Source organism: Juglans regia, chromosome 14 (genome assembly GCF_001411555.2).
Source record: "Juglans regia cultivar Chandler chromosome 14, Walnut 2.0, whole genome shotgun sequence".
Lineage (NCBI taxonomy): Eukaryota > Viridiplantae > Streptophyta > Magnoliopsida > Fagales > Juglandaceae > Juglans > Juglans regia.
Window position 1 is genome coordinate 20,913,341 of NC_049914.1, and position 14,309 is coordinate 20,927,649.

Genomic DNA, 14,309 nt, shown 5'->3' on the forward strand with positions numbered 1-14,309 from the left:
GAGGGCGGGCATAAAGGGTACAGGGCCCCACTGCGCACCCCTATCCTTTACAATATGGAAACTTGATCAAAACATATAAAATGCATGTATCATACATTTGTTTATGGCTATAGTATATGCATTAGTAACTCATGACTCTTTTAAATCCTCTTTTAAGTTCTTGCAATGAGTGTTTAGAATTCAAATCCACAACAAACTACTCCATCACTATCGTTAAGACCTCTAAAACAAGAACATGAACATGTATCAATCATTTTGTGGGCCTGTATTTCTATTTTTTTATATAGGAAATCTGAAATTTCATTAATAAAAAGAGTTTACAGACATTTATCAAACCAAATAGCTTGAGAAATAAAGTCTGGACAACACTCATTCCACATTGAGATACTCTCAACGTTCCAAGCAATTTGGGCAAGAATATGAGCAACCTGATTACCTTCTCTATAGACATGTTGAAATTTGCACTCTACAAACACTCTTAACAACTTTCTTATTTCACTCAATAATGGAACTAACATTGCATCAGAAACAAGTTCATTGTTGAGCACTTGGACAGCCATCAAGCAATCTGATTCCACAATCAATCTTTGGATCCTCATACTAGCACACAGCTGTAAGGCACGGAAAATATATTGAATGTGTGGACATGTGACAAAATATATGGCCAATGGCTACATCACACCATTATCTATCCTCTTATTTTTCCAAGTGATTACGCGAGATATATACAAAGACAGAGATTGCAATGTTGCGATGCTTTTATTAAGAACTCAATCAATACTGGTGTAATCAGCACAGTGGACTTTACTAGTGTCTTATATATATTTTTCTAATCTGTTTTGTGGACAAATCAATGGAGAAAAGTATTAGGATAAAAACAGCCAAGGGTCAAATATATGGTGGGCTTTTGAGCTTATTCAGAGAAGACGAAGTTGACATACCGAGTTTTGGAGTGTGAAATTTGTGTTGTAGGCAGTTATTTGGGAAATGGGAATACACCTTTGATTAGATTCAACTTATCCAAGGTTATTTCCATCATTCATCTCTAAATTTGACACCATCTACCTTGACGTTATCGTATTAACACTTTACTCCACTCGGGTTGCGAATAATTATGAGTTAAGACGCTTTAAACGTTCGTATCACTGCACAATGTTTTCTCCAAGTACCTTCATAATATCCAACCATAAATGAGTTTTGGAAATAGATCGATTGACATCTTTATCTGCCTGATTATGGCTGGCATGGATAGTCTCTGTCATTAACCTCCACCAAAGCAAACATCAATTCAGATCTGCACCAGAATCTGTTCCATGAAAATTTACCAAAGATGGTGAAATTGTGTATGGCAGAGTGCTGCTGAGTTCTGACAAGTTGTCATTTATATGTGAATTGCATGAAGAGACTTTGGAACTGAATCAAACATGAATTGAGTCCAAATTTAGACAAAGAAATCCAAGCATGCATATGCTGCAAAGTTGCATTCTTCCATCCAAAGTAACTTGTAATAATAATAAAAAAGAAAAACCAAACAAAATAGGTTCAGGGTTTAAGTTTTGAAAAGTGGTACATGTTGCAAAGGTTACAGGAAGTAAAACCATATCTTATTTGTTTATTTGTACCAACAGAATAACTTACGCCATCTGCAAGGAAGACATGTCATCTGTCGTGGAAGATAAAACATTGAACATATACATCTGCAAACGGTAATAAAGGGGTTGCCTTATCAGTGCCCGCCCTTCCTATTATTGATGACTGGTGATCCATTATAACTACTTGTGAGCGCCTTCATGAGTTTTCTCTGATGCTGATGTGAAAGTAACCGGTTTTGTTGGATGGTCCCTCACAATCAAGCTTAGCACTTCTGGTTTTGAATAGTGTCCAACCACATCAAAATCAAATTTTGCCCGTGCTATTTCTCCAAGATCTGCATCGTTTTTTTTTTCCAATCCGTTAAAATCAGAATAACTTGCATACATGCATGCACTTATGGGCACACGAACTTGAACAAGATTCACCTCCAATGTTTTCTGAGAATATGCTTCTTATAATGGAAAAAATAACTCATGTAGATGCCATGCTTACAAGAAATAGAGATATTATTTTGGAGAATATATATATCAGGAACCCAAAATGTTATTTATTGAGTGATGGTGTGAACTCTCATGAACAAGACAAGGAGGAAAGTTTGAGGAAAGCACATACAACAGTGACATACCTAGATCTGCTGAGATGAGTGCCTCCCCATCATAATTGGGTCCTGCCAGAACAGACCCTGATGGCGATATAATGACACTGCCTCCAGCACAGACAACAGAATCTGGTATGAGCTCCTCCTCTGTTCCTGAAAATACATACTCTGGAGGAGGGGGGTAATCTTTCCTTCGACAGAATTGGTTGGCAGATAAAACAAAACATCCACCCTCAAGGGCAACATGGGTCATTGATGATTGCCATATGGGCCTGGCATCAGCCGTTGGTGCACAATATATTTCAATGCCTAGAAAACAAAGTGTTATGTATTAAACCTAAGCATAAAATATGTCTCAAACTAATTATCATGCAACAAGACAAGGATGATATAATTTCCACAGAGAAAAAACATAATACAGTACGAATACCTACTTTCAGATTCAACATTTTCCACAAAAATTTGCTTCAGATGGCATTCAATCATCAAGAAGAAATTACAAGGAGCTGGAGCACATGATTTAACAACATATATATCTGGTAATACACTTAAATAGGATAGAACTAGCCTGAGAGCTATTAATATTTGACCAAAAAAAAGCCAAGATTGGAGAGGGCAAGCGAAGGTTGCACTATTGCCCGCATGGACCTGGGCAGAACAATGTTGGTCTCCAAAGTTGAACAACCCAAGCATGCAGCAAATTTGAGCCCCAATAATGTGAAGTTCTAAAAATATTTATGTCCAAAGTACTTGAACACCTGGGATCTGGTTAAATCCAACAAATGCACACACCCAACCACATGCATATGTGAACTCTCATGTGTACGTCCGTGCTGAGTTTTGTGAAGCCTGGCTCAGTCCGCTCGAGCAGAGCATTCAACTCGCTCGAGCAGAGACGTTACAGAGAGTTCGCTCGTGAGCTGCTTGACAAATGGCTCGAGCAAATGGCCAGGAGAAAGTTCGCTCGATGCGCGCTCGACACGCCGCTCGAGTGAATATCACAGATTGTGAGAAAGTAGGATTTTTCGCCGTGTAACCATATATATATGTATTTTTTATACTGTGGCTGTATATTGAGCATAGTAATTCACTCCAAACATTGTACTTTGTAATTCCTCAAGATAATAAAATCCTCTATAGCTCCGTGGACGTAGGCCAGTTGCCAAATCACGTAAAATTTGTATCATGTGATTTATTGATTGTTTTTCTCATTTACTTTCATTATTCTCATCATTTTTCACAACAGTCCGAACACAGCATAGCCAGTAATTGCATCAACAAGGTGGCTAATAGTTTCTTAAAATTCTGCGGTTGCTCCAGGCCTCATATCAATTAGTATATCTAAAATTGCATCATCGTAAATAAACAATTAAACCAGCTATCGGTTACCAACCTATAAGATAAAAAAATGATGAAAAAGAAGCTTGAAAAATGTGACAAAATATTCATATTATTATTGTTCTTTGCTACAAACCTTTAGCATACATGGCTGTCCTTAGAAGTGGCATTCTGTTTTCCCAACAAATGGCAGCTCCTATTTTTCCGATTTGAGTACTAAAAACTTGAATTGTCGATCCATCTCCAAATCCCCAGATGATACGCTCCAATGCTGTTGGCATAACCTTCCTGTGCTTTCCCAGGTAACCACCTTGAGAATCAAAGAATAGAACAGTACAGTAGAGTGTATATCTATCTCTCTCTATCACACCCATTACCAAATGCACCTTATACTTTCCAGCCATTGCTGCCAAACGGTCAACTTCAGGACCTGCATTGTATCAAACAAATCAATGAAAATTGTGAATAACTATATATACAGATATGACAAATAAAACTTAAGCCTCCAAAGAGTATCACACATTCCATACAAGACCTGAATTCTTCGGCTTGTGATACTGACCAAAATCAAATCTTTAGTCACCGTACATAAACCTGAGCTAATCTTAAATGCACAGATACCATAACACCTTCACTTGAGCTTGTGAAAAGTTCTGAAGGAAACCTTTCACATCTCAAATGCACAGATACCATAACACCTCAAACCTCTTGAAAACGCCGATGCTGGTTTGCATTTGTGGCATAGGCTACGGTTCAAATGACTTCTTCTCCATGGTTCCAATAACAGAATTGTCAGTAAACTTAGCTTGAGGGATAACAAAAGCCCATGTCTTCACATGATTTCCAACAAGGAACCTCGAAAAGTTACCCAACATATGACTGACTAATTCCTCAATTTACCCATCCTCCAAGAACCATCTGTTTTAGGTGTAACAAAGACAGGGATAGCACAAGGGCTTTTCATCTCGCTGCATAGGCGGCATTCTTTAAGATGGCAGATTTGGCAAAGCTACTCTTGATACTAAATCAAGAGCATGCTGCATGCTTCCGATGGATGACAATCCTTGGGGTACTTCATGATTCATCATTAACTGGCTCCAATGAGAGTATTGACATTTAGGTCCTTTTTTTTTTTTACAAGTAAAAAAAAAAAAGAAAAAACACTCAAAAAGACCCCACATAATAAGCTTCCCCATCCATTGCTTATAATAGGTAAGAGCTACAGTGCTTCCCCAAATTTAGGGAAGTGCAGTAGCTTATGTTAATATTCTTTTATGAATATTTAATTCTTCCTCACTCTATGTGAACTGGCCTCTTTTTTTCTCTACTGTTAACAAGCCAACCCACGCATCAAAAAAGGAAATTCCACATTCTCGTAATGCCCCCGCCCTCCCCCTCGACTTCCCTTTTTCCCCAAGACTCTCTCTCTGTCTTGTATTCCCTAATTTCTTCTTCCAGCCCCCTCCCCCCCAAATTCCACTTAGAAACCGCCATATATGAAAAGTTCTCTGAAGCTCGAACAAATCGAGCTCTTCTCGAAGGGTTTGAATCGTTATCATCATTGGTAAGATATCTCCATCTCCAGATTTATTCACTTATTCCATGTTGTATTTTGCGGCAAATTTCATCTCAGTGGGTGCTAATAGTGTTCACTCTCTATAGAAAATTAGCCTGAGACTTGAGTTTGTTCATTTTCTACAATTGTTTGAAGAAGTTTGGAAAGGTGATTTTTATATCCAAAAGTATGTATTGCTGGTTTTGCAAGAGAAATTGGGTATTGTGATTTTACTTTGTAATTTAAATCAGCCTTCCAAGAGCCTTTGGTGACCAGAAAAATTACGTTCTAAGAAATTAATAAGTGGGTAAGCAAGGTTATACTAAAATATTGGTGTGATTGGTATCATTTTTTTCTATGAAAGCAAGAGATGGAAAGTGTTGTTCTAAATTCTACCTTAGGTTGATTAGGACGTTAAGGAAATTTTATATATGATTGTTATAACAATCTGATAATTGCACAAACTTGTATAAGGTTGAATATCAGTTTTTCAGTTGACATTCTTGATTGTTGCCAAAGTAACCCTTTGATGTTTGACCCAAAAATTGTGAAAAGAATGTAAGATTATTTGCAAGAAATTAAAGACTATATTGTTACCTTAAGAAGAATTTATACTCTTAAGGTAACTGGATATTCAAATCCTATTTTGTGAGATTATTCTAATGATGGAAAATACAGTTATGGTTATATATTTTGCAATCTAATAGAGTTATTTTATAGAGAAGTATGAAGCAAATCTCTTACTACTTCATGTGCAATAAAGACTGAGTTTGTGGTATGCTTTGAGGCCACAGTGTATGGTATCTGACTGAAGAAATTTATCGGCTTGTTTGGATTCGCAAGTCATCTCAGCTCATCTCAACTCATCTCACTACTATTCATTACTATTCAGCAACTTTAACTCACAAATCTCACTACTATTCACAACTCATCTTATTACCATTCACAATCCATCTCAACTCATCTCAGCTCATCTCAAGTCATCTTCGAATCCAAACATCTATTTTTCTCTAAATGATAAGTACTTAATGAAATTTTAAATACCTAAGTGTTAAGCAGAAAATACAGAAACAAATATGTTCATAACAATAATGTGTTAATGATTATATTTTAAAGGACATGTTGAAAAGATGAGTCATATGTTTATATCCATGATGTGAACATGTTAAAGAGATCATTAATATGCTAAGTATTTTGTTACTGGACATTGAAAGATATCTATTAGCTAGGGTTGTTTCTGTTTTCTTGTCTTTCCACTTTATATGTATATTAAATCGTGTAGATGAATGATGACAAGATAATATTTACAATAGACAAGAATTGGATCCCAAGGCATTACAATATTAGCCTTAATTATCCCGCTTAAAGATAATGTTGAATTAAGTTATTGGTGTTGTTGTAGATAGAATGGAAATTATTAGTCATATAACAGAGGACCACCATGACTCGCATTGGTAGCTAGTTTGGCATTGATATTATGGAACTCATGTAATGTATTCTGAGCTATGAAAGTTTTTTAGAAATGAATTTGTGCATTATGGTTAATTTCCTGTAATAAATCCATGAATGGAAAATATTATTTTATTGACATATAGGCCAAGAGGGAAAATGTAAGAGTTTTATTTAAACTCTATGTCTCACTCACCCATATCCTGATAAGTTTAGAATAGCTCAATACTTATCACTTAATTGATGAGTCACAATGTCATAAGATTAACTCAAATGAGATAAGATTAATTTTATATCTAATCACAGTGGGACACAAAGTCTCTAGATTTCTTGATGGTCATAAGTCTATAAATAATACTGAGGGGTTAAGGGTTGTCACCTACATTATCATTGTGCTTCTAGCCATCGGGAGACACTCGAATGTAAAGTTGTTAGAGTGATCATTATCTCATAGTCAATAAAATCCTTCATCGAATTAGAGATGGAGAAATGTACGTCTTTCAATTATTATTATTTTATTATTGTGGATCATAAAAAATCGAATATCTGATTATTAACGTTCATGTTAAAATATGTAACATGTGGTATCAGAGTTTTAGGTTATAGATTTTTCATGATCTTGATAAAATATAGGTTTGATATATCGTATATTAATTTAACACCATAATACCGTGTACTTCTCCCATTTTATGCTTATATATTTCCGTAAAACAAAAACTCTCATGTGATTGTTCACAATTCGACGAAGTATTGATGCATCTGTTTCAATCTTTGCTTGGGTTTTATTTTATTTTCTCCCTCATTGTTTGCACTATGTTGGTAGTTGAGGAGTTGTTGTATGTGTTGAAAGTATTCAATGTAAGGTGGCCTAAGTCCCTTGCCAGTGATTTGGGACGTATGACTGCTTTAAAATGCGGTGTAAAGGGGCTGATAAGCCCTGATTGGCTAATAAGAATTTTTTGTGGATTTCCGTTGATACAAAAGAAAAATTAGAGAGATTGAGTCATTGAGTGGGGACTAGGAGGAGTGGTGCAAGGTAGTCGGAGTGCCATGTTAGCACCCCGGGATGGGAAACCGCCGCCACCACCGTATAGATTCTCGGTATGGTGGCTAAATCCATATCTGAGATGAGTTTTTTGGAAAACAATACTATAAAGTACAGTATTTGATGCCGAGAGAAGGCCGAGAACCTCTTCGCTAGCACCTCTGTAATGGCAGCAAAGTGCTTTAAAGCCCACTGGCCGCGGCGGTAATCTAGTTAAAAAAAAAGGGGGGGAGGGGGGGCCAGTGAGTTTGACGTCAGCAGCGGGAGGAGGCCGTGATCACCATTATGTCCTCTCCTTGCCGACGACACCCAACTCTGGTGCGGCGGGTGCTAAAGGAAGAAGAAAAAAGAGCCTAGGATTTTTTCTTTCAAAACAAAAGGGTTTGGTTGTAGGGTCGGGCAGTGGGCTCTAGCCCAATCCGAGATATAGAAAAGAAAATCCAATGGGCCACTGTTGTGGCCCAACCCAATAAAAGAAAGAAAGAAAAATAAATTTTATTTATTTTTATGTGCATGTTATTATTGTTAAATATATGTATGAATTATTTAATATTTATTTTGTCTCTTATTTAAATTATTATGCCATATATAATTGTTTATGCAATATGGGGCAAATGATTTACACAAAAATTAAAGAAAAGATTGGTTGTCCAAATGTACAAAATTTTCTTAAATTTTGATAAAAAAAAATCATTAAACTCTATAGTAAGGTGGATCTAGTGGAGTGAATAATTTTGTGTGTTAAGATTTACTCCCAAATAAGGATTTTGATAACACTACTAATTCATCCATTAAAGAAAAGTTAGAGTAAACAATTTGTGTGTCAAGATTTACTCTCAAATGAGGATTTTAATAACACTACTAGTTCATCCATCAAAAGTTCATTCATTAAAGTAAAATTAGAGTGAACAATTTGTGTGTCAAAATCTACTCTCAAATGAGGATTTTGATAACACTAATAGTTCATTCATTAAAGGAAAGTTGGAGTGAATAATTTGTATATCAAGATCTACTTCCAAATGAGGATTTTGATGAGACTACTAGTTTATCCATCAAAACAATTTGTATGCCAGAATTTACTTCCAAAGGAGAATTCTGATGATACAACTAGTTCATCTACAAAATTTAAAATTGGAGGAAATATTTTATATATTTGGATTTACTCCAAAAGGAGGGATCTCGATGACACTATTAGTTCATCTATAATGTCTTAAATTCTGTTATTGTTTGTGAATGTCGAACTCAAATCATTAATATGATTAAAATTCTTTTCTTGCAATAAGTATACAAATATCTTTGTAAGGTTTTCTGTACATAATAGACTATAGTTTAGAGAAACATAAGCATGCCAAATTTACACTAAGACTAGTTTTGGACTTTGGTTTATCTATTATAAATCTAACATCAATTATTATTGAGAATAGTGATAAAGTTCAGAAAAGTACAATATTTAAAAAAGATTGAATTAATTACTACATATCAAACTATATGAATTTCTTAGTTTTGTACATTATAGTTTACTTCATAGGCATTATTATTTCATTAAAGTAATAATATATGAACAAGTTGGTAGCATGACTATTAGCTAGATATGAATTTATTTTGTAAATTTATATGAAAAATCATTTGTATCTTTTGGAAAATGAAGGATGATGATGATGAAAATATAATAATTGTGTCAATTGAAATTTGAAAGAAATAAAGACACATAAAGATTTAAGTGCCTTAAGCATAAGATATCATTTGAAGGGAAGGGTAAATCTTTTTTATATATAAGTTTCAAATCAGATCTTATACATGTTTATATATTCTTATTAGATTAAACTCGAGTGTAAATGTTTATATTTATTTTGTCTGTATAAGTTTCAAATCAAACTCTATAAATGTTCATACATATTTTAGTGGTTGAACTTGAGTACAAATGTTCAAATTTTTAAAATGTTTCAAAATATCATTTATGTTTGTTCTATTTTTCCTTTCAATAAAATTTTTATTTGTTATGCCTTCATAATAGTGCTTTTGTTAAAAAAAATTTCATTTTCACTCATGAGACATTTACTGAAACCAAATGAAAATGATTTATGAAAACTCTTTACAATTTGTGACATAGAATTTGAAACATAATTTGTGACATAAAAGTTTGGAAAATATTTTCAAGAAAAGTTATAAAGATTAATAAATAAAATATTTTCTGCATTTAGATTTTTTAATCTTAGGATGTGTGTTGATTTATATAAAAGGAAAGCAAATCAAACATATCAAGAAAATATGGTACAAGGAATAGAGAGCTTCTTGAGATAATGCTTATAGACGCATGTAAACATTTTTTTCATTATTTTTATAGATGATTTTCATGATATGAATGTATTTATATGCTACATGAGAAATCTTAAGTCATTAGTAATTCTTGAGGTACTTCTCATGTGGAAGAATTGCAGTTAGATAGAAATGTGAAAATCATTCAATTGGATTGAAGTTTTCATGAGTGCCAAGAAAAGTATTATGAGTCAAGCCATAATCGTAACCTATTTTGTTAACTTCTTAGAAAGATGTGTAGTAAAATTATTAAAGATAATAGCATATATTTTAAATTGTGTTCCTAGTAAATAGTTTCAAAGACTTATTTTGAGTTGTGGAGTGATATGATACTTGATTTAAGGCATATACAATCCAAATGAAAGAAAATTGGATTGTATAATAGTTAATAGATACATTATTGATTACTCAGGGGGATCCAAATGATTTAGGTTGTATTGTTTCTATTTATAGTTTGAATTTTGAGGAAATTGAAATGTCAAATTCCTTATAGTTGGCAAAATCAGTGGGAGTATAGAAATTAGAGATGTGATTGTTGTGAAGTACATTTTTGTACTTCAAAAATGCTTATAGTTTATTTTATGATTATCTTAATAATAACATGGAACAACAACCAAATGATCATCTACCTCATTAGAGAAACACCGCTGAAGAATTGGCCATGGAGACATCAAAACAGGTAACTTCATGTAATCTTCTTGATTTGATTTTTTGTTAGGTTATGTGGTGTATTTTCAAAAGTTATATTTGATATAGAAATAAATGAAGATTCGCATATGTTTTTACAAGTTATATAAATAAGTGATTTTATAAAAGACCGATGTATAACAGAGTGGTTGAAATCCATTAATCAATGTAAAATCTGTAATTTCATTTAAATTTTTTGAAATGTATAAAAAGTCGAATGTAAATGGTTGTTGGAGACAAAATCCTGACTTTAAAGACAATGCTAAACGATATAAAGTCAGATTTGTAATTAAGGATTTGACTAAAAAATTAGCATTGATTAGAAAGATATTTATAATAAATCTAAAAGAACTTATTAATGATCACTATAGAATTAATAGCTCATTATAGTCTAGAGTTATATCAAATAGATCTAAAAATAATTATAGAGTGAAAGTCTGAAATCTGCAAGAAACGAATAAAATGATGACTTAGAAAATATAATAGATTTTTTAAAAATTGGTATTTGAAATTTGATAATACTAATATTGTTTTTGGGTTTAAGAAAAATATTTATTATTAATTTATATATCCTAAGATCAGTGAGAGTATATTTGTATTTATGGTCATACATATATATGACTTTTTGGACAGTATGAACCATGGTTTGTAGTATGACATTAAAGTTATATATCTAAATTACTTTAAAAATGAAATTTGTATTTATGGTCATACATATATATGACTTTTTGGACAGTATGAACCATGGTTTGTAGTATGACATTAAAGTTATATATCTAAATTACTTTAAAAATGAAATTTATGAATGAGACATCATTCGTAATTGAGACTAAATTTTAATACCAAGACGATGACTGTTAGGATTGTCTCAGTATAGTTGCATAGAGTTTTAGAAGATTTTACATGAAAAATTGTTGTTCAATATATGCTTTGAAAATAAAATGTGACATGCTCAATATTTTACAATGTCCTCAAATTGATTAGGTTGTTAAGGAAATTTTGTATATGATTGTTATAATAAATCTGATGATTGCACAAATTTGTATAAGGTTAAATATCAATTTTTCAGTTGGCATTTTTTGTTGTTGCGAAAATAACCCAATGATGTTTGACCCAAAATGTGTGAAAGGAGTGCAAGGTTATTTGCAAGAAATTAAAGACTACATTGTTGCCTTAAGAAAAACTGATATTGTTAAGGCAAATGGATATTCAAACCCTATTTTGTAGAATTACTCTAATGATGAAAAATACAGTTATAATTATGTATTTTGCTATCTAGTAGAGTTATTTTATGAAAAAGTATGAAACAAATCTCTTACTGCTTCATGTGCCATAGAGACTGAGTTTGTGGTATGCATTGAGGCCACAATGTATGGTATCTGACTGAGGAAATTTATTTTAAGATTTGGAATTGTCGACTTATAACCAAGCCGCTAAGAAAGTATTGCAAAAATTCCTCAGAATATTTTTCTCCGAATGATAAGTATTTAAATGAATTTTAAATACCTAATTGTTAAGGAGAAAGTGCATAAACAAATATGTCCATAACAATAGTGTGTTAATAATTATATTTTAAATGAAATGTTAAAAAGATGGGTCAAATGTTTATACTCATGATGTGAATATGTTAAAGAGATCATTGATATACTGAGTATTTTGTTACTGGACATTGCAAGATATCTATTATGAATGTTTCTGTTTTCTTGTATTTTCATTTTATATGTACATTAAATCGTGTAAATGAATGATGACAAAATAATGCCTACAATAGACATGAATTGGAATCCAATGCATTACAGTATTAGCCTTAATATTTCCAATTAAAGATTGTGCTGAATTGAGTTATTGATGTTGTGGTATATGGAAGGAAATTTGTTGGTTATATAATATAGAACCGTTGTTTCGCATTGGTAGCTGGTTTGACATTGATATTACAGAACTCATGTAATATATTCTAAGCTATGAAATTTCTCTAGAAATAAATTTGCACAGTATGATTAATTTCTTGTAATAAACCCATGAATAGAAAATATTATTTTATGGGCGTATGAGCCAAGTGGAAGAATATAAGAGCTTTATTTAAACTTTATGTCCTCCATACTCATATTCTGATGGGTTTAGAATAGCTCAATACTTATCACTTAATTGATGAGTCATAATGGTATAAGATTAACTCTAATAAGATAAGATTAAACTTTATATCTAATCACAGTGAGACACAAAATCTTTATATTTCTTGATGGCCATGAGTCTATAAATAGTACTGATAGATTAAGGATTGTCACATATAACATCATTGTGCCTCTAATCATTAGGAGACACTAGGTTTGGATTCAAAACTCATCTCATCTCTTCATTATAACTTTCTCAAATTTTCACACAAAATATAATAAATAATTCAACTTTTTCAAATCCCAAAATAATTTTTTCAAATTCTCACATCAAATATAATAGATAATTCAACTTTTATTCTCTATTCACAAACTATTTTAATCCATCTCAACTCATCTCTTAATCTAAACCACTTAGAGATAAAGTTGTCAAGATGATTACTCTCTCATAGTCAGTAAAATTTTTCATCAAATTATAGATGGAGAAATAATTTTTTTAATTATTATTATTTTATTATTATAAATTATAAAAAATCGAATATCCGACTATTAACGTTGATATTAAAATATGTAACACAGGCAGTCTACGAAATTCCATCTTCCGGGTGTTAACAAATAAGTAATCCATCCAATCAGAACACATGGACACACACAGTCTCACCTGGTACATTGATAGCTGATGCATGATACCTGCGGAACTCCTCTTTGCCTTTGGCAGTTCGATTATCAATGGTAACACCGAAATCGAAAGTGCATCCCCGCGGATAACCACCCACAAATGCTTCTGGAAACACAACCAGCTGGGATCCATGCCCGGCCGCTTCAGCCAGCAACCTCTCGGCCTTATCTGCAAGTTCCATCAGAAATTGAAGCTAGCACCACTATCACTACAAACATCGTCATCTCAACTAGAAACATTACACTAGAAGAGAAAGGCAGTTTGAGCAAGAGGTAACAAGCGAAGGAGACGATAGAAGAGGGACCTAGAGTGGCGGGGGTGTCGTAGAAGACAGTGGAGGCCTGGACAACAGTGGCTCTGACCGTGGGTGCAGATGGTTCGGCTCCCATGTCGACCTCCGGGAACAGCGGCCCGTCATGAATAGGCGGCACGGGCACTAGCGCCATGTCTTTTTGGTTGTTGGGCTTGCAAATTGGATGAACTGTGAGCAGTGCCAGATTTCTCACTCAACTCACTATTATGGCTGCTTTTGCCTTTTGCTCCACAGAAGATACTTTGAACTTGAGCCGTTTGGAAAATTGGAGGTTTGAATTTGTGGTGCGTGCTGGAGGTGTCTAAAGCTGAATATTATAATATCGAGTATTTTGGATACTAATTTGATTAAATATTTAACCCTTAAGATCATTATGACTTTTAGATATTAATTTGGTTAAACCTTTAACCTTCAAGATCATAACAGACTCAACTATTGATCCAAAAGTCATAGGACTGTTGGATACTAATTTAGTTAAACATTTAACCCTCAAGATCATAACATAGAAGTTATCTTGTCGGGGCTTAAACACCGATTTCTTTCCGACGCAATATATTTCATAAACACATAAGTTAAAATGAGAGTATTTTTGTAAAGTGATATTACTTTTATAAAATATTTTATT

At 33.1% G+C, this 14,309-nt stretch overlaps 1 protein-coding gene across 2 annotated transcripts; it reads right to left on the bottom strand.

Annotated features, from left to right (window-relative positions):
• Positions 1-1,290: 1,290 nt before the first annotated feature.
• LOC108998921 (bifunctional nitrilase/nitrile hydratase NIT4A-like) lies at positions 1,291-13,987 on the bottom strand. Of its 2 annotated transcripts, XR_004798306.1 has the most exons (6): positions 13,676-13,987; positions 13,354-13,539; positions 3,666-3,959; positions 2,219-2,500; positions 1,639-1,927; positions 1,291-1,306 (listed from the first exon to the last, which is right to left on the bottom strand). XR_004798306.1 is itself a non-coding variant. In XM_018975694.2 (5 exons), the coding sequence occupies exons 1-5, from the start codon at positions 13,815-13,817 to the stop codon at positions 1,773-1,775; spliced, it is 1,059 nt and encodes a 352-aa protein (XP_018831239.1). In that variant the 5' UTR covers positions 13,818-13,987; the 3' UTR covers positions 1,459-1,772. The 2 variants fall into 2 exon arrangements, 1 of the variants encoding a protein (XP_018831239.1); XM_018975694.2 differs by lacking the exon at positions 1,291-1,306 and having other exon boundaries at positions 1,459-1,927.
• Positions 13,988-14,309: the final 322 nt, after the last annotated feature.

Coding starts and splice junctions, on each gene's coding strand:
- LOC108998921 (XM_018975694.2), bottom strand. CDS start 13,817: ATGGCGCTAGTGCCCGTGCCGCCTATTCATGACGGGCCGCTGTTCCCG. Junction 13,540..13,675: donor CGACACCCCCGCCACTCTAG/GTCCCTCTTCTA, acceptor TGGAACTTGCAG/ATAAGGCCGAGAGGTTGCTG. Junction 1,928..2,218: donor ACTCATCTCAGCAGATCTAG/GTATGTCACTGT, acceptor AAAACGATGCAG/ATCTTGGAGAAATAGCACGG.